The sequence below is a fragment of the Monodelphis domestica genome, chromosome 1, assembly GCF_027887165.1.
Source record: "Monodelphis domestica isolate mMonDom1 chromosome 1, mMonDom1.pri, whole genome shotgun sequence".
Taxonomy (NCBI): domain Eukaryota; kingdom Metazoa; phylum Chordata; class Mammalia; order Didelphimorphia; family Didelphidae; genus Monodelphis; species Monodelphis domestica.
In genome coordinates, this window is record NC_077227.1 from 620,666,209 (window position 1) to 620,688,710 (window position 22,502).

The 22,502-nt window shown below is 32.6% G+C and overlaps 1 protein-coding gene across 1 annotated transcript in view; it reads right to left on the minus strand.

Moving 5' to 3' along the window:
- The window catches only part of SPTLC3 (serine palmitoyltransferase long chain base subunit 3), a 221,477-nt gene that overhangs the window by 163,848 nt on the left and 35,127 nt on the right, over positions 1-22,502 (minus strand). The window contains exon 2 of the mRNA XM_001374333.4: positions 3,754-3,939. Within this exon, the coding sequence (XP_001374370.1) occupies positions 3,754-3,939 (186 nt within the window). The remainder of the gene's footprint in view (positions 1-3,753; positions 3,940-22,502) is intronic.

Consider the following 22,502-nt stretch of genomic DNA (forward strand, 5'->3'; position numbering starts at 1 on the left):
AAGCTACGTATATATCTCAAGATGTTGGACCTTTATCAGATAATTTACTGCAAAGATTATTTTTTTCAGTTGCCTATTTCACTTTTAATGTTAACTGCTTTGGTTTTGTTTGTGCAAATTCCCTTTTAATTCATATACATAATCAAAATTGTCTATTTATTTCCTGTGGTCCTCTGGATCCTTTGTTTATTCATAAACTCTTGCTCAAATTACAGCTCTAAAAATTCATTAATTTGTAACCTTTGTAATAAATGGCTAGAGGGGACTTGAAGACAATTTTCCCTCATCAACCACACCTATGGATGTCCTCAGTGCCTTTCCCTCAGAGAGGATCTAGCGGTAGAACCCAGCAAGGGGCCTTGCCTCAGAGGGGGGAGGCCTCAGGAACTCTTTGTGGTATTTGACTTTAGTTCTATATTTTATACCCTTTCAAACTATATTAAGAGGCTTGACAAGTATCTGAATGCTTTATGAAGGGTTTAATCCATCATCTCAGGTAAACTGGGTAAGGGAAAGAAGAGATACGCTGCCCTGTTGTTCCTAAATGGTTCTTGGCCTGAATGGCATGTAACCTTGCTCATTCAGATTTTACCATCCTGTCCCAGCTAAAATAATCCCTCTATTGGTTTATATATCTATTTGACCTAAGGGATTGTAAAAGGAATAGGTTCAGGAAAGCAGGAAAGGACAAGGGAGCTGGGCTCTCCTTTTTGTGAATCCACAACCCCCATCCCCCCTCACTTAGGGGTCTGATATATTGTCTCCTCAGATTAGAGGTATTTTGAAATGTTTGATTAAAGAAAGGTCAATATTGGGCTTGAAAGCAGGAACAGGTTCCCCTCAGGGGCCTTTGGTAAATCCTTAGCCACCTGAACCCGTCTTGGAAGATCCAAGAACAAGATCAGAAGTCCCAGCAGCTCCTCAGAACTCCTCCAGGTCAGATTTTTTTCCCTTACAATCCTTTTCTCTCCAAATGACACTGACTCTGCCTCAGTCCTGTTAGAGTTCGAAATTTTTCCCTGCCCCCATCCTTACACCTTTTATTTCCAAATTATATCTTCATATATGGTATGAATGCTGATTTTTACATAATTTCTGCCAGGCTTGATCATTTTCTTCGTAATTATTATTTAATTTTGAATCCTTACCCTGGTAACTGACTCATTGGATTTATTGAATACTGTGGTAAATTAGTTTGGTTTCAAATGTTATGCATCTAGTTGGTTTTACTAATCAACTTTTCTGTTTTTTTATTAGTATTAAATTGTTTTGATGATTACTGCTTTAGAGAAGAATTTTAGATATGTTAGTAGTGGTAATTCCTTTTTTTGGGGGGGGGGGGCTCATTATCTTCATTGAAATTCTTGGCCTTGTTTTCCTCCAGATTAATTTCGTTATTATTTCTTCTGGCTCTATAAAGTATCATTCAGTTGTTTGATTAGTATGACACTGAATATATGAATTAGTTTAGATAGAATCATCATTTTTATTAAATTGGCAGGAACAGCTTATGAGCAAATAATATTTCTCTAATTATTAAGGTTTATGCTTATTTCCGTAATTAGTATTTTGTAGTTGCATGGAATTGTCTTGGTATATGGACTCTCATATATTATGTACACTCTGAAGTTAATTTGCATAGGACTATTTTCTCTCTCCCCTGGATTTTGCATGTAATATATAAAAATGTTGATGATTCAGTAATAATAATAGCTAGCATTTACATAGTGCTTTAAAGTTCATAAAGTGCTTTGCATATGTTATCTCATTTGTTCCTTACAATAACTCTAGGAGGTATATACTATTATTATCCTCATTTTATAGATGAGGAAACTAAGGCTGAGGGAGGTTACATGACTTGCCCAGGAACAAGTATGTGAGTCAGGATTTGAATTTGGATTTTTCTTATTCCAAAGTTCAGTACTCTTTCCCTTTTGCCACTTATTTGTATGGATTTATTTTATATCCTTCAAATTTGTTGAATTTATTAAATTTCGGTTGATTTTAGGATTCTCTAGATAGACCACATGAACTTTGGAAAGCTGTAGTTTTATTTCTCTTTTGCCTATGTAATTTCCTTTAATTTATTCTTTTATTTTAATTGCCACAGCTAGCATTTCTACTACTATGTGAAAATGTAAATGGGAGCTAGGTGGTACAATGTGTATCGTGATTATCTTACAATCAGAAAGATTTGAAATAAAATCTGATGTCAGACACACACTAGACATGAGGCCTTGGGCAAGGGACCAATTCTGCTTACCTCAATTTTCTCAACTCTAAAATGGAAATGATAATATCTTTCACCAAAGGTTGTTTTGAAGATCAAATAAAAACATATTCATTAAGTGCCTGGAACATATTACATATTATATAAGTTCTAAATACTATATTATTAGTATCCTTGCATTATTTATTATTGATATTATTTATCATTCTTTCAGGAATTTTCCAGGAATGATTTAATTCCTTCTCTCACCAGCCTTCCATTGTTTTTACCTGCTGAGTGTTGCTGGATAAAATAATGAAATCATTATTTCACCATTTATAAAATATGGCTTTGGCTTTGTCTTCATTGCTTACCAGAAATACTTAGCCAAATGGATCATCTCTATGTGTGTATCTCTGTTAAGTGTTTTCTTTGTATTCTCTCTTCCCACTGACACTATAATTGTGGGAAAGTGTACCCTAGGTTCATGGTATGGGAGAAATGTTTTGTTACTATTGCTCTTATGTTATTTCAGTAAATATCTTTTCTCTGAGCTAACTGGGTCTACTGACTGACTTATAAGCAAGCATTCTCATGGAGATTGTGAGCTTTAGCTTTTCATCGATATGCGAAATACCTTAATATTATTAATTGCTACCTTGGAGATGAAATCTACAAGGGTAGATTTGGTGAGGGAGGGAGAAGTCCAAAGGTATCACTACATATAGATAATTAAACTGAGTATCCAAAAGGGGAAGTCCAAGGCCATAGAGGTGGTAAATGACAGGACAAGAAAAGACTGGATCTTCTAACTAAAGTTTTGTTAGAATTTAAAAAAAAGAAAAACAACAACAACAACAAAAAGAAAAACAAAGAAAAATATAAAAGTCATTATTTTATAATCACGTTATAGGTCTTGTTTTGATTTATCTTTTACTTTCATTATATGAGCTCTAGTTTCATTTGGGGATACCTACCCAGATGCTAAATAACATCTTATACCCTTCTTTCCAGCTGTCTCCTCTTCTCCATCCTCCATAAAGGCTAAATTTGATTGTATTTCATTGGTGTTATTCATATAAAAGCTTTGGCACATTTGTGTCAGCCTTGTGAAGAACTCTAAATATTAAACTGAGTCAATTAATCCTAAACTGAATATGAAATGAATATTTCAAGAACCTAGATTGCATATTTCAAGGGTTCCTAACCTGATATCTGTCAACTTTTTCAAGTTATTTTAAAAATTATTAAAAATTTCAAAATAATTGGTTTCCTTTTTAAACCTACATATTTTGTTTAGTATATTTAAAAACATTATTCCTAGAGGGGATCCATGAATTTTAATAGACTTCTAATAGTATTCATGCTACAAAAAAAAGGTTCCAATCCCTGACTTACATAAAAGTCTACTATTTAATTATACCAGATATACCTTCTGTCAAAATCATATATGCACATGTACACACACATATGTACATACATACAGAAAAAATTATGAACAATTAGAGAGGTTAATGGAGATTGAGTAAGATGCTCATACATACTCTTTGCTCTTTTCGTTCTTGAGCCATATGACATTTCTCTATTCCATGGTTTCTCAAAAAATCTCTCAAGTAGCCAAATAATGTTCCAATTCCATAACTCAGGTAAGTGAAAATAGCAACGTACATTGGTGTTTCTTCAAAAGATTCAACAAATGGCTTTTTGTAGAAATATGGCTTTCCATTTTGCTGAAAATATAAAAGAATATCTCAGGTTAATATAATCCAACATGGTGCTATTTTTGTATTCTCTTGATTTGTATTCTCTTGATTTCAATCTATGTTTCCTTGTCTTCAGATGGTAAAATGCTTTTACTTCTAAACAGTTTAATTAGAAATAATCTAATTGTTCGGCAGCTATATGGGGCTAGATTACCAGGCCTGCAGTCAGGAAGATCTGTTCAAGTTCAGCTTCAGGTACTCACTAACTGAATGACTCAGGGCAAGGCACTTAATCTCTGTTTCCCTCAGTTAACTCAACTATAAAATAAGTACAATAATAGCACCTTCTTCACAGGTCTATTGTGAGGACTGCATGAGATAAAATGCATAAAATCAATTAGCATGGTGTTTGGCAAATGATATTCTAATTTTCTTCCTGAATACATCAATATTAAAAATATAATAAGATAATCAATTAGGTATACTTAAAGGTGTCAACTTCTTGTGAAAAGCAAGTTATATACCAATAACAGTAACCATATGTGAATAGAATAGATGAAAAATGCTTATTGAAATGTCTTTTGAAAACCTTTTTTGATTGTTTATTTCTAGCAATAAAAAATACGATTACAATTCTAATATATATTTAAAAATTTTATATGTATATAACTACACTAATAATTTTCGACTTTACTAAATTTATACATAATAGACATTTAAAAAGAATTATTAAGAAGAAATAATATTTTAATTACTATTGGTCTACAAAATACCTTTTTGTGCTAGCAAATATTTTTATTAATATGGTTAGAGTCTATATCTATGATTTCATGGATATAGAGAATTTCTAGATAAGTATTTGCCTGGGGTCCCAATGAAATATGCAGAGGTAATATTTGATTTCAGATTGTTGTGACTCCAAGAGAAAATATTTGTTATGCTACACACTTCCCTTTCGTTATTATTAATAATATTTTTATTTAAGAGTTTTTTAATTGGATTATTTCTGTCTTCACCTCTTCCTAGGAATTTTTAATTATCTTGATATATATTATATATGTAAATGTTTCATATATCATATTACATATTATATGTATATATACATATATATCCCATTTATATGGGAGACACTGTTGTAGAAGAGACTATAATGTGATGCTCTGTTCTATGGAATAAAATGGTTTTTACATAATCAACAATTTTCTTCATATTTTAATTTATTATGAAATGTAAAGATGTCCATTATCAAATATCACCTTTAGACATTTGTTTATTCCTTACTAATAACTTCCAGAATGCCTTTGATTTCTCTCTAGATGACTCTAATGAAGATTTTGTATAGATGGCCAAATAGGCATAATAGTAGTTAGTGATGTTTCCCCTGTCACCTCTGATAATAAACATTACATAAGATACAAATGAGGGAAATGTATATATCATTGAAGAAATTTGCTACTGTGATGGAAGTGAAATGGTTTGGAAAATGCAGTTTATTTTCACAGAAAATATATTTAAGACTTCTAGGTCACATGAGCAATGAGATGGAAGAGTAGATATCTGCTCTGATTCCCACAAACTTTTGAACTTCTCCAAAACAAAAGTTATGTACTGAATGTAAAGCAACTATTATAGACTATTATCATAGTCTAAGACACCCAGAATCCAAAAGAGGATGATAAAAAATCTATAAAGTGATGTGCTCATCGACATTGAGCTCACTCTGCCCCTCTCCTCCTCCCTCTCCCAAATACTGGCAGTGAGGCTTCCTTAGCAGTCCATAGGTTTTCAACATACTCTTCTATCAGGGCTCCTCCATGCCCTCTAACCTCCCCCCACCCCCTCTTCTTGTATTGAGGAGTTCTCAATTCTAATCTATGGAAAATTAACCTTGCCATGACAGGCAACCATGTAGCTTCAGCATCTCAAAAGCAAGAGCCTGTAGGGAGCTACAACCCCATAGTACTAACAGAACCAACACCAGATAGCCCTGTATATAGCAAAAGCTCTACAAAGCTCTGAACTGCCATTGCTAGGCCAAAGAAGAAAGGAACAGAGAGAGCAGGACAGGAAATTATGTGTCTGTAAGGGAAAGGGGAGGCCACTGTACAGCACTTTACTAAGCCTGAAGGAAAGAACACTGTATCCAGCCCTGGCCCAAGGGTCAGTTGTACAAAGAACTAGGATGGTTGTCCAGGGTGGGTGGAGGCTAAGGCATTTTGAGATCTAGCCCCAAGGAAATCACAGTCAAAGAGGAGGGAGTCAGAAAATGATTGCTAGAGGAAATTAAAGGTAGGAAAAAAACAACAACCTGGTTACCAATAGTTAAACAAAGAAGAAAACCTCAAGACTTTGAATTTAAGCAGATAAACAAAAAAGGAAAAAATGGTTAGAAAATAAGAAAATAAATTTCCCAGATGGATTAATGAGCTCGAACATTTGTGAATAATCCTGCAAAAAAAAAGAAAATGAATCTATTTAAATAAAACTAAATAGAATTTGAGGAGAAAAAAAAAACTGAACAAGATATTAGCCTTGAGTACTTTAAAAGAATAATGAGAATTATGAGAGGAGAATTTATGGCCTTCACAACAAAAATAACAGGCAGAATAGAAAAACTAGAATCTGCAATGATAAGTTTTAGAAAGAAAATGAGAGAGAAAGAAGAAGGAGCAATAGATTGGGAATGCAAAAACAAATAAAAGTTGATCAAGAAGTGAACAAAAAACCACTTTAAGTTTAAAAAACTTTTAACAAATAAAATAAATAAAAGTTTAAAAAAACTTTTAATATTCTAAAATATTAAAAGAAAATATGCTCATTATACAAACAAGACATAATTTTCCCAAAGATAGGATGTATAGAGACAATCTAAGGATCATAGGTTTCCCAGAATAACATGATAGGACAAAAATCCTTAACACTCTAATGCAAGAACTAATTCCAGAAGTTTGGAATAAGGGAAAATGAAATATCAATAGATTATCTCCAGAAAAAACAACTACAAACTCAAGGCTATTAACTCCAAGACACATAATGGTTAAATTAAACAATTAAGTTCAGAAACAAGTTCTGCAAGTGATCAGGAGAAAGACTTTCAAAGGAAAGGACATTTAAATGATGAAAAAATATTCTGTACCATTAGAAAATGTATTAGGAACTAGAATAATTAAAAAGAGCGATGAATGGCATTCAGGATACAACTCAGGATGATTTCTGATGCAAATATAAGCCTTCATATACAGGATAAAAGATAGACATTTATTAATAATGAAGAAGAAATAGAAAAAATTTTAGAAAGAAAACTAGACCTGAATGTCTATTTGTCAAGACAAACCCAAGAACCATACGAACACAACTACAAAATCCTTTTCACACAAATAAAGTCAGATCTGAGTCAGATTCCAAACAATTGGAAAAAAACATTAATTGTTCATGAGTAGATCAAACCGAACTGGAGAACAAGATTGCAGAAGCTAGGCATAGAGTGATCTCATGCCATATACCAAGATAAAGTCAAAATTGATACATGCTTTAGAAATAAAGGGTGATATAAATAAATTAGGGGAACACAAAATAGTTTACTTGTTAGACCTATAGATAATGGTAGAATTTATAAACAAATAACACATATAGAACACAACAAGATGTAAAACAGATAACCTTGACTATGTTAAATTAAAAAGTTTTTGCACAAACAAAACCAATGCAATATAGATTAGATAGGGAAAAGCTGGGGAAATGTTTTATAGCATGTAACTCCAACAAGAGCCTCATTTCTCAGATATATAGAGAACTGAGTCAGATTTATACATTATTACCCAGTTGATGAATGATCAAGGATATGAACAGTTAATTCTCAGATCAAGAAACTAAAACTAACTTTAATCTAGCAAAAAAAAAAACACACCAAAAACTACTATTAATTAGAGAAATGCAAATTAAAACAATTCTGAGGCACTACCTCACACCTATCAGATTGGCTAACATGACAAAAAAGGAAAATGATAAGTGTGGCAAAATTGGGACATTAATATACTGTTGGAAGAGCTATGAACTAATAAAACCACTCTAGAGAAAAATCTGAAACCATACTCAAAGTACCATCAAACTGTACATACCTTTTGACCCAACAATACCACTACTAGCCCTGCTTCCCCAAAATATCAAAGATGGGTAAAAAAGACCTACTTGCACAAAAATATTTAGAGCAGTTCTTTTTGTGGTGGCAAAGAGTTGAAAACAGAAGGGATGTCCATCAATTGGAGAATGGCTGAATAAGTTGTCATATATGACTACAATGGAATACTATTGTGACAAAAGAAATGATAAATAGGACAATCACAAAAATTTTTGGAAAGACTTACATAAAGTGATACAAAGTGAAGTGAGCAGAACCAAGAGAATATTGTACACAGTAACAGCAATAATGTACAATGATTATGAATGATTTTAACTATTATCAAAAATGTAAGGAGAAATGAGAAAAAAGGTTCTCCATCACCACAAATGAACTTATGTTCATTTTGAATGCAGATCGAGGTAAATATTTTTGACTTTGTTTCCTTCATGAGTTTTTTTCTTTATAAGTGATTGGTGTCTTCTTTCACAAGATGATAAACATGGAAATATGCACTGTAGGATAGCACATGTATAACCTATATTATATTACCTGCGTTCACTGGGAAGGCAGAAGGGAGATAGGGAGAGAGAGAAAATGTATTATGTATTCATTAAAAACTGTATCTATATGGAATTGGAGGAAAATATAATTAAAAAAAAGAAAAAAACCAGAACTGGAAGATTATTTGCATATAAAATTAAATGAGGGGTTTGGGGTGGGGAAAAGAGAAACTGTCAGAACAAGGCCACCTTAAAAAATATTATAGTAAAATGACTGATTATAGAAGGCCATCTCCAATTTTATTTTGTATATGTCTTTGTTTTTTAAATGTTTCTTTTTTTTAACCCTTTCTTTCTGTCTTAGTACAACTCTAAAACAGAATGGCAAGGGCGAGGCAAATGGATTATTATAATTATAGAAAAGAGAAAAATAATCATAACTTGAAAAAAACCTTAATATTAGAGAGAGCTGAAGAAAATTATAAAACTAACATAACTTTAAAGATAAATTGAGTAAGCATTCCATAAAATGCAAAAAATGTGACAAATTGTATAAGAAAAGAAATATTTAGGGAAAACTGGGTTGCTCAGTGATTAGAGTGCCAGCCCTGGAGTGGGAAGGACCTGGGTTCAATTTTGGCTTTGGACACTTCCTAGCTGTATACCTTGGCAAGTCCTTTAATCCTGTTTGCCTGGTCCTTGCCCTTCTTTCTTAGATTCATTACTAAGGCAGAAAGTAAGGGTTAAAAAAACCTCAAAAGAATCACATTAAAAAAATAAAGACATATACAAAATAAAACTAAGAGGATGGACTTTTTATTTTAACTAGGCAAGAAATGAATTTTAAAAAAGCAGGAGTTGAAATTATGCTATTTAACAAAGTAAAAACAAATATTTAGAAATCAAAAGGGATAAACAAAGACCATATTATGCTGAAAGAAACCACAGACAGCAAACCAATATCCAAATAATAAACTTATATTCTTCAAATGCCTTAACATCCAAATTCATAAAGTAAATATCTAGGTTACAAGAAGATATAGCAGCATAAGAATGACAGGAGACTTTATAGAAATCTAACAGAAACATAAACAACAGCAAAAATATAGAACTGAACAATTTTCTTGTTTAAATAATATTTATTTTTCACCAATTAAATGTAAAAACAATTTTTACCATTTTTTAAAGTTATGAGTTCCAAATTTTCTCCCTCCTTCTCCCCTCCTTAACTCTCTCTTCCCCAAACTACCCCCTGAGATTGTAGGCAATCTGATAGATTTTACATATGTAATCATGTACAAATGTTTCCATATTAGTAATTTTGTGAAAGATTGCAAATGAAAAGAAAGAAAAGTAGAAAGAGAAATATAGTATATTTCAGTTGACATTCAGACTGCTTTAGTTCTTTCTCATAGGGAAGATAGCATTTTTCAACATGTCTCATGGATTGTCTTGGATTACTGCATTGCTGAGAATATGCCATTCACAATGGATCATCAAAAACATTGCTGTCACTGTGTACAGTGTTATTCTCTGCTCATTTCTGTTTTGCTCACTTAACTTTGCATCAGTTCATGGAAGTTTTTCCAGATTTTTCCAAAATCATCCTGTTTGTCATTTCTTAGAGTATTGCATCACAATCATGTACCACAACTCGTTTGGCCATTCCCCAGTTGATGGATAACCTCTCAATTTCCTCTTTGCTACCACAAAAAGGAACTAAATAAATTTCTGGAGAAACTAATTAAAACATACACACTAAATGGAAACTATTCAATGACATCCTAAATAATGATTGGGTCAAAGAAAAAATAGAAACAGTAATTATGTAAAAAACCCATGATAACAATGTTGAATCAAAATTTCTTGGGTGTAGCTAAAGTAGTTTTTTTGCAGGGGGATGGGGTATTGATGATGATAATAATGACTAACATTTATATAGTGCTTATTATGTGCCAGGCACTGTGCTGAGCAGGTTACAATTATTATCTCATTTGATCTCACAACAGCCCTGAGAGAAAGGTGCTATTATTATTCTCATTTTACAGATGAAGAAAAATGAGGCAAATACAAGTTATGGGACTTGCCAAGGGTCACAAAGTTAATTTCTGAAGTAATATTTCAACACAGATATCCCTCTACTACTTCACTTAACTTCCTCATATTATTAGACACATAAATAATCAATGTGGAAAAAGTTTTAATAAATGCATCGGAAAATTTGAAAAGTCATAAATAAACATAAAATAAGCATCAATATTTGAGGGGAAATAGATAAGTTGGGAATAAAATAATATCCAATAGAAATAATAATTAAAACTAAAAGTTGGTTCTTTGAATAGACTAGTAAAATTGATAAATCCCCATCTAATCTGAGTAAAAAGAAGAGAATAAAAAATGAAGTTAATAGAATAGTAAAATAATAAGGTCAAATCACAGTAAAATCAAAAGAAATAAAAAAGAACAATAAGACTTTTATGCAGTAGAATACTTGCAAAACTGAGAACATAAAAGAAATAAATATCTTCGCAAATACAAAGTGCTCAAGTTATAGACGACTAGGTGGTGATCTTAAATTAGTCTTAGAAAAGAAAATAAATCTAGCTGAAAAGGCACTACCAAAGTAAGGGAAGTAATGGAAACATCTTGGACTTGATGGATTCTCAGAAGAATTTTAAAGAACAATTAGTTCCTATACTTCACAAATTATTCCAGAATCTTTTATGAGATAAGTAGTTATAAATCTAGACCTAGAATGGATAAAGGAAGAAAACCATTAGCCAGTATCATTAATTTATGATTACTTAAAGTTAAAAAAATCTATTAAATAGATTATAGTAACATATCTAAGAAATCATCCCAATGTATTTCTCAAGTGAGAAATACCAGGAATATATGGATGTTTTAACATTATGAAAACAATCATGACAATCATGTTAAAAATATCCAAATCATGTGATCATCTCAGTGGATACATGAAAATGCATTGACAAAATGGACTTTTATGTTAAAAACTCTACAAAACATAAGCATCTAAGGACTTTTTGTCATAAAAATCATCATCTACAATAAAAAACAAGCATCAAATTCAATGGGGGTACATTAGAACCTTTCTTTAAAAATGGGAACTGAAGCCAGGATGTTCAATTTCCCCACTATTATTTGATACCCTCCAATAAATCTCAAGAAAACCAATGAGAAAGAAATTAAAGACATAAAACAGTGACACAGTGACACAGTGGGATTGGAAGATTCATCTTCATGAATTCAAATCGTCTCAAACACTTACTAGTTGTATGACCTAGGGCAACTCATTTAACTGTATTTGGCTCAGTTCCTCATCTGTAAAATGAACTGGCTAAGAAAATGAAACACTCTGATCTGTGCAAAGAAAACCCCAAAATGGTATCACAAAGAACTGGACACAATCGAAATGACTCAGAACAAAAAGAGGATATTATCTCTGTCATAATTTATTTCAATTTATTTGGAAAATCTTTGACATTTAGCAAAAATATTGAGACAATGAATAGGTTCAACAAAATTGTAAACTGCAAAATAAATCTTTAAAAATAGCATTTCTGTAAGATAATAACAAAATTCAAGAAGCAATAATAGAAATGGACATCTCATTCCAAATAACTACAAAATGCACAAAATATCTGGAGACTGGCTTCCAAAAACACACAGCAGACTTAAATATATTGAATTACAAAATGTTCCTTAAAGAAATAAGGAACAATTTAGTTGGAAGTATAGTCACTACTCATTGCCAACATAACAAAAACAATAATGCTACCTAAGTTAGTTTGAACTTTTAATGTCAAACCAATTAAACTACCAAGGGCATACTTAAAAGAACTTGATAAAATGATAATATCCATTAAAAAAGAATCTAGAATATCATGGGAAATGATGAAAGATAGTAGGGACTAATTCAGAATAGATAGCACTTCCATATATCCAACTATATTGTAAAGTATCAAAGCCATCTGGTGATCAAACCATCTGGTATTAGTTAAAGAATAGAGATATAACTCAGTGAGATAAACCAATAAATAAGAGAAATAAGAGAACTCAATAAACTAGTTTTTGATAAAGTAGAAAACAATTACCTAAGGAAAAATTTTGATAAAACCTCTGGGAAAAACTGGATAGAAAAACTAAAATTAAGCATATACCAACACCTTGTACCATATTGCATCAGAAATTCTAAATAATATATCATTAATATGAAAAATCATAAGGGTCAGCTGGGTAGCTCAGTGGATTGAGAATCAGACCTAAAGATGAGGGGTTGAAGGTTCAAATCTGATCTCAGACACTTCCAAGCTGTGTGACATTGGGCAAGTCACTTAACCCCCCTTGTCTAGCCCTTGCCACTCTTCTGCCTTGGAGATAATACAGAGTATTAATCATAAAATGGAAGGTAAGGGTTAAAAAAAATAAAAGGAAAATCATATAATAAAATTAGAAGAGTAACAGACTATATATCCCTCAGAGTTTGGGACTAGAGATGTAATATTAACCAAAAGAGAATTATAAAATATGAAAAAGGTAACTTCCCTTTCTTGAAACTGAGTAGCTTCTCTGTAGACAAAATTATCATATCTAGGATAAGGGATGTGGCTGGAAGAAGAAAATTGTTGTGCCAAATTTTTCTAATAAGGAATTATTTTCCAAGATTTAAAAAGCAAACATACATGACAACCATTCTTTAGTAAATAAGCAAAGTATAAGGGTAGTTTTCAAATAACTATAAAATATTCCAAGCCACATAAAAAATGCTCTAAATCACTAATAATAAGAATAATTCAAAATCAGAACAATCTTGAGGTTTCACTTCATACCCTGAAAATGAGCAAAAGTGGTAACATTGAATTTTGGAGGAATTGTGGTAGGACAAGCACACTAATACATTGTTGGTAGAATTGTGAAAGAATATAATAATTTTGTAAAGTGATTTGTAATTATATAAATAAAACGACAAATGTCCAAATTCCTTAATCCAAAGACTATTACTGAATTTATACCTCTAGGAAGCCATGATAAGAAGATATATCAAAATATTTATATTCATACTTTTTTGTTATAGCCAAGAATTGAAAACAAAGTAGATGCCTTCCAGCTGGGGAATGGGTAAACACACTGTGGTGCATGGATATAATGGAGTATTAGTATGCTGCAAGAAATATGTGTGATTAATATAGAAAAACATGGAAAGATGTATATTGAATCATGCAGAGTGAAGTAAGCAGAACCAAAACAAAGTTAACTGAGTAAATATAATAATGTAAATGGGAAAATCAGGAAAAATCACATAAAGAATAAATTAAAAAATTATTAAGATCAAGCAGGACAAATGATAAGACACTGCCAGTCTAAACTTTTGTAGACCTGGGAGGTCCACAGATACTACATGTTGCATATACTCCTGGACCCTTTCAGTATATCAATCGTTCATGCTGTTTGTTTGTTTTTCTTTTCTCTAATTTTTTTTTCATATGGGATTGTTTTGGGGGAGGTGAATGTAGAAAGAATTATGGTGATGTCAGAAACAGATAATACAAATTAAAACTTATTTTACATAAATATGTTGTTTATATTAATATATACTAGATTTTTATTATGTTGAAATTAAACCCATAAGTTTTAATTTCTAATATGAGCATTATTATTATGACCTAAACAAACAAATATCTTTTGGGGCATTCAATAATTTTTAAAATTATAAAGAGATATTGAGATTAAAAAGTTTGAGAAATTTTCTCTTGTGAATGTAATCTTCTTTTGGTCTTGTCTGAAAGAGAAATTATCATCCCTGTTTTTATGGAATCACCTCATACATGGAATATTTTTTTATCATCTACTCATTTTCATTATATTTGTGCCTTGTTTTATTGATGTCTTTTATACAGTGAAAATTGTTAGATCTTATTTTCTTATCCATTCTGCCATTCTCTTTTGTTTAATTCATTCACATTTCAGGTTCTCATTGATTTTCTATGTTTTTTTCTATTTATGGATGATTTGAAAAAATTGATGTTAATTGATATAAAGTCATACTTCTTTTAGAATGTTATTTTATAAAAAAATTTGTCATAGTATATATTGGGGTAAGTGCTCCCTTTTAGTAATGTAGGTCTTATGCTAAGTAATATCCTGGTGCCTTGCATTAATGATACTTCTAAATGTGTTTAATTCGTATGTAAACATTCTTATTCTTTACTGTCCAATTGAGCTCCCTGTCTTAAATGAGGAAAACAAATTCTATAATAAAATCATTTTTCCTCAATGAAGCCTAGATTTCAATTATTTTGCTCAGAAGATCTCTATAATATAGGGGCATTTCGATCCAATCAAATTTATTGACTTTCTACAATTTAAATGGCATTTGTTTTCTGAATCATAAAGATGATTAATAGCTTTTCCTAGAGGTATCCACAGGGCATTCATTGTTCTTTTTGCTTATGCAAAAGGTAAACAAATAATTTAATTCTTCTCCAAATAAAACAAACTGAAAAAGTGGAATGGAAATTATTTCCCACAACCTGTTCTGGTGTAGGCAGTGTGACAAATCTCAAAATAACCAGGCTAGAAATGACCTGTAGTGTAAATCAATTCCAAAGTAACAAGCTGATGATTTACTTCAAGAAAATGATTTTTCCTCACAGAGGGAAGATAGGCAGAAAAAGAAAGTTATAAGTAAAGATGCATCAATCATTTGTTTTGTACTTCATTCATAAATATTTAAATCCCAGGACTATTTCTACTTTTTTTCCCTTTATACTTTGCTTTAATGAAGACATAAAAATTGTGTTAATTTGAATCAGTTAACTTGGAAAATGTTAGTAGTTATGTAGATGATTACATTCATGTATTAGTTTGGGTTCCTGGGTCTGGATTCTCCAGACAAAAAGTATTTTTCTATCTAAATTAACTAGAAATTGCTTTAAAATTTTCCTGTCACATATGAACTAAATGGATCTAAATGACAATAGCTCTCTATGTAATCCATGATTATTATTTAGTTATAGACAACAGTTAGAGAACATCGTTAATACTTCTTTATTCAGTCACAAAAGCTTATTTAGCCACAATGGCAGGACCCTTTATACATCCTGAAAGATTTAATGTAAAGGAGGAATTTGTGGCTCAGGCATTTTTGTTTAGTACAGGCTTTGGCTTAGTGTACCTTTACTCCTTGAAGGCAAAGATTGTCATTAAACACACACACACACACACACACACACACACACACACACACACACACATACACACACACACACACAGAAACAATTTTATCTCTAATACCTAGACGTGTTTTATGCTTAATAATTTGTTATAAATATATCATAAAATATGTTTATGAAAAATCTAAAAATATTATATATTTATTATAAAATAAATTATTAGTTATTAGAGTTAGACTAGTGAGGCTCATCTATTTTGGGGGAAAGCATATAATGAAATGATACTTGTAGCATGGTGACCCCAATGTACACTGACTTAATTGGAATCAAAGATGACTTAAATGAGATTTGACATAGATTGAAGTCTAATAGAAAAATCTAATAAATGTAGAGCAAAATAGTTCCTTTCTCACAGGTGGCTTCTACTCCACAAAGCCCATTGTACTTGCTATTACTAGATTTTATTGAATCCTTCCACATTTCTGATTAATTTCTGATGTATTTAAAAAATGTAGGATAGATGGATGGTGGCCTGCCATTAACACCAGTCAAAAATGTGATAAAGCAGCCAACAAAGCTGATTTTTATTTAGGCGTCAGTATGAAAGTCATGGTGTCCAGGGATAAAGAGAGCAGAATTCTTAGACAGACTACATGTAGAATTTTATGTTTAGGTCTGGCCACCATATTAAAGGAAGGACATATACAAATTGGAAGGTATCCAAAAAAGGACAACCAGGATGCTGAAGAATCTTGAGATCATTTGAGGATTTGTTCAGGAAATTCTTAAGAATTATGTGATAGCTGTCACGACTGTGGATGAGGTTTATTTTGCTTATCCCTTGAGAATTGTATTTTTTCCTTGAACTTTATTGGCTGTAAGATCCAAAGAGGTAAATTTTTGCTTTTATGAGGAAATTCTTTTGATTAATTAAAGCTATCTAAAAGGAGAACAGAATTCTTTGGAATAATGGTATTTATTTAGCAATTTTCAAGCAGAAATGGGATATTTACTTTTTTATGAGTGTAATATAAGGGATTCTCAGTAATATTAAGTTTGGATTAGATGACTTTTGCACTGAGATCCTGTGATATAGTGTACCTGAATGTCCTGTATTTATTAGTTAAGTGATATGAATTGATTCAGGTTGTGCTTCAGTCTCCACTTACATTGCATTTTTTTCTTCTCTTTTTATATCTACTCTTTTTGTAATTGTCCATATTGGAAAAATCAATTCATTTGTAATTGACTGATCCTCTTCTCATTGTCATTTAATGAAAGGGAAAATAGAATAGGAATTTTGCTAAACAATTGTCCTTTGGAGAAAACAACTTTGTCTACCATGTTTGATTTGGGAAACATTCTTATGGAATTTTTCTGAAAAAATTATAGTATTGGTAACAGTATTTGAATGAGTTCCTAGAGAACTCTAATTAAACCCATATAATTCTCAAAGGGACTAAAGTCAAACCCTGCAATAAGCCAACTTATGCTTACTGAGTTAATTAGTTTAGTATGATATTTTCCATTAAACTACTTTGCTAATCCTTTGAAAAGCAAATGTGAATTATTTATCCAAAAAGAAGAGTTTCAGATTCTAGCCCACCAATGATGCAGGCCCATTAGGAATATAACCTACCATATATCTCTCAACATTGGAATCCAACAGATTTGAAAAATGTCAGCATTAGTAATAAAGAAGTCCTCTGAATTAAGTTTAGTTTTTAGACATTGTAGAAATGAATTTAGTAAATCGTTGTCTTCTATCCTTCTATTCTTTAAATATAAACTTTATCCAGATTCAGTCCTGTGATTAAAGGGATTAGAGTGACTATAGGCAATTAGTCAATAGTCAGGCATTAGGTTAAGCACCAACAGTTAAAGATGAAGGCAAAAATAGTCAAAACCCTCAAGAAATTCGCATTCTAATGGAGGAGACAATATGCAGACAACTATGTTCATCCAGCACATATATATATTTAACACAATGGGATTTGATCCCCAAAGAAAGACAAGAGGCATCTTAAAGAAACTTGGATTTTATCTGAGGCTTGAAGGAAGTCAGGGAAGTCTGGAGGTAAAGATAAAGTAAGAAAGCATTCCAGGCTTAGAGGACAACCAAAAAAAAAAAAAACCCAAAACAAAACATGCAGAGTAGAAAGACAAAATGCCTTATGTGTGAAGAACAACAAAGAGGCCAATATCACTGATCTGCATAGATGGAAGGGAGGAGTTTAAGAAAACTGGGAAGGTATGAATGGGTCAGGTTATAAGAACTTTAAAAGCTCCAAAGAGGATTTTATTTTGGAATCACAATAATTTGTTGAATGAGTAGTTGTTGAGCAACATGGTCAAAGAAACAAGAGAAAAGCTAATGGGTTAGATAAAGTGAGAGATTTTTGAAGGTGAGGGAGAAATGAGAGTATTTGTTAAGTCAAGCAGTCATTAGAAAGTGAGAGGCTGAAGATTAGTAAGTGTGGGAAAGGAGAGGGGGATAATCTACTTGAAAATATGGGAATGAATGGGATCACTATTGTGTGTAGACTTGTCAAGAGAAAGGTCACTTCTTTATATGAGACAGGAATGGGAGAAAGAATAAGGGATGGCATATGGGAGATATGAGATGAAGAGGTAGTTCTCCAATGATACATGTAAAACCCAGTCAATTGCTCATCAGCTCCAGGAGGGGGAAGGAAAAGAACATGAATCATGTAACCATGGAAAAATATTATAAATTAATGAATAAAATAAAAAAAATAAATAAAATGAGGTATTGAACTAAAAAAAAGAGGGAGTTCTCAGTAAAAAGTTTTATTTTCTCCTCAGAGAAATATATAGTATTCCAAGAAAGTGGGGAGATATTGGAGATGCCATCTGCAGTTTAAGGAGGGATGAAAAAGTTTTGAAAAATCTTTTTTTTGAGTGAGATAATGAGTTGACTAGATTGTTTTAAAATTATTGCTTTGTTCTCTTGGAGGCCCAACTAAGATTATGTAACCTCAATTTGTAGTGGTTCTAGTCAGCATTGTTTCAAGATTTTCCTTCAGTTTATTTTCAACAACAAGTAAGAAGTAGAGAAGGAAGTATGGTTTGAATAATCTAAGCCTGGGGTTTGAGAGAGAAAGACAATATGATTAGAGGATAGGGAACCTGACAATAAGGGATATTTGTTTCATCAAAGTATTGGTATCTGAAGCAGTCCAGCCACTCCATGATCTTCTTATGTGGTTCTGAGCTCCTGAAAGGGAAGCCAGGAACTGAGGGAATATGGGTGGAAAGATTAAACATTAAGGAGAAAAAGGACATAAGAAATAGACAAGGAGACACGGGAGTCATCAGCGTTAGGTTTAACCTGTCAATTCCTCCTCAGTGGTGAGAGAGAGAGTGAGTGTGTGAGGGAGCTCAACTCTTTTTATTACGGATGGAAGCAGTGGGGGTTGCAAGGTACCAATCAAACAATTGGTGCATCAGAAGTTTTAACATGGCAGTGACAATCAAGAGGCAACAAATGGTAATACAGTAGCATGGCCAGAAGTGAGGAAAGTATTCCAAGTGAAGCCTTCTCCTTTACACCACCCCGGCACCACTTTATTCAGGGGTCAATCTTTGACATTACACAGAACCTGTAAAACTGGTCTGCTAGCTTTCAGACTGCAGATAACAGCATAGACTTAATTTGTAAGTTCAGTAAGATTTTAGTTCCCATTCAATTTAATGATTGGAGAGAAATATTTGTTAATTAAGAGTTCATTAGGAAATAGGGTTAATTAGCAAAATTTATTGATAGATAATTAAGAGAGATGAATGAGTTGGGTTTCTTTAAATCTGAATGGAATCTCAGAGATGATTGATGGGAGAGAATTTTCCCAAGGAGCTTTGGGAAAGACAGTTGGACCAACAGGTCACTTTTGGGCTGACCTGGTTCAGGGAAGGTTGTCCAAAGATTGGCTCTGTGAGTTTGGAAAATGTTGGTGAATTCACATCCTGAAAAACCATCTTATCAGGTTAGAGAAGGAGGAGATTCTTTGGTATAGTACTTGTGCTCTCCCTAATAAGTGGCAGTGAAGTCTGACCTGTTTGAATGGTCAAGGCAGTGGAATTTCTGACCAGCTGGAAATCAAATCTGAGCAGCAGGAAAGATAATGCTGACTTATATTTTAGATTAGGATAGACAGTTAACGATTTTGAATTTCAGATAAATAGAAAGAGAGGATAGCCTCAACTCTGTTCAAGGGAGAAGCAGGCCCTTGCAGGCCAGATTGGTTGGGTGACTATAGATAGAAATTATTAGAATAGGGACCTTACATAAACATAAGAAATAATTTTCTACCTGTCTTCCTTTTACTTTCCTTTCAGTAATTTTATACCTACAACAAATAGAGTTTTATATAACTAACTTGAATTGAAATTCTTTTAGACTGCTTTGAGAAGCCATCTTTCTCACCAATCAAAACAACAGCCTGTTCACTCAAGACACAGTTATTGGTAATAATCATGCCAATACCAGTAATCAATAAAGATCAAATACCCTTGCAACATGATTCAGTAATCAATCATTGAATCAATGAAATATTAGAAATATATCCATATGGCTGGTCCATGAGCACTTTGCTTATGAGAGTCAGCTTTTGAATACATCTTCAATATCTTCATGATTTAGAGTTGTTACTAAGACAGAAAGTAAAGGTTTAAAAAACAAGAAATAGTTAAAGGGCAGGTAAGGCTTACACTCACTGTAACATGGTATAGAGAAGTCTGGGAATGGTTGGAAGCCTGGTCTGGACAAGATGGACAAAACTTCACTTTTTGGAGAATGGGTTCCCCAGGGATGGATTCCAAGGATCCAAGCAAAGGAACATTAAGGATGATGGCTGGAGTATATGCAGCACTGCTCTACAGATGAGCTACTCATTATTAGAATGTCATTATTAGGTTTCCAGTGAGATTATGTATCTTTTGCTTATTTTCTTTATCACAATTTAAAAAATTTTTTACCTTATTTAATGGGGTTTTTACTTTTGATTATATCACAATCAATTTTAGTTGCTCTTTATCTGATACACAGTTTCTTTCTCTAAGGATTTTGGGTTGTAAACATTTGTGAAAAACAACTAATCCACCACCACATCAATCACATAATACATAAATCTCTTTCCTATAAGATGAAACAGAAAGAGGCAGGCAATTGAATTTCTTTTAGCATGTCGCTCTTTACCTCCAACTTTATAGGTGGAGATGTAGAAATAGAAGCTATGTCAAGAGACAACGAGTGCATAAACCAAATAAGCCTGTCATGTAGTACTCTGATGTGGTATGTGCCAAAGCATTGCATCACTACAGGAAGCAAGCAGACAGTGAGTGAGTGACTCAGTAATGGGTTAGGTTCTTAGATACTGATAGATTCAATGAAGTGTGTGGCTCAGAGAGCCCTCTGGATAAGGATCATTAGTGTAAGGATGAATACTGAACACTGATTTCATCCCTCCAGACTAAATTAGTCTGTGTTATGCTTGGACACACGCACAACTGATTTCATCTTGGGTCCAAAACAAAATGTAAGAATGAGGCAAAAGGAATGATAAACTGTCTTTCTATTGGGAAAACGATACTTGTAGGATCCAGCTCATGATTCCTTTCCTTGTGCAATTATTAAGAGTTGATCAGCAGGTTGGCAGTTACACATGCTCAAACTCACAAGTTCACCCCCTCCCCTCCAGCCAGGAAAACCATTGTCTTTTTTTTTTATGTGACAGGAATTACCCAAGAATGTGCTTCCTGGTTTATTGTTAAGATGTCCTCACTCTTGACAGACTTGGTTTTTTGTTTATTGTTCATATGTTAGCAAAGAGACACAGAGTTGCTGTGTAGAAAATGAGTTTATAGCAGCATATGGACAGAAGCTTTCACTAAAATAATTTATTAACAAATTTGTTACTCACATTTACAATATAAAATCCTTTCCATGCTAGAAAAATAGGTCTATTTAGAGCAGTGGTTCTCAACCTTTCTAATGCCGTGACCCCGCAATATAGTTCCTCATGTTGCAGTGACTCCAAACCAAAAAATTATTTTGGTAGCTACTTCAAAACTAATTTTGCTACAGTTATGATTCGGAATGTAAATACCTGATATGCATTATGTATTCTCATTGCTACAAATTGAGAGGTTGAGAACCGCTAATTTAGAGGGTCAGCATACTCTATTAAGAACAAGAGTGATGCAAATACTATCAACAAAGCAATGGGTTCAAATCAAGAAAACATCTAATGCCCAGTGGACTTACGCGTCTGCTATGGGGGGTGGGGGGTTGGGGGGGAGGAAAAGAAAATGATCTATGTCTTTAACGAATAATGCTTGGAAATGATCAAATAAAATATATTAAAAAAAAAAAGAACAAGAGTGGTTTAGGGACTAGACCTGTGATTTCATTGGCATAGAGAAGTCTCTGAGGAGGAAATCCTTCCCTCAATGTAGATTGGCATCTTTTTTGCAACTAGTAGTCTTAAAGAATTGTCTGGGGGCATGGGGAAGTTAAGTAACGTGTTCAGTATGGACAGGATGTACTAGAATTTTTATTGGTTTTAATTGCTTACAATGAACAAAAGTTCATTGCTCTTCCTAGCCCAATCTGTAATTATATCTTTATGCCATTCCCAGTGAGTCTTCCTGGTTGAGATCTCAGCTATGGCTATTCAAAACTAACAACTCTCTCTCCCCAAATCTTATTGATAGGTTTTTTTTTTACACCACGTGCATTCCTAAGTATTCTACTTTCTC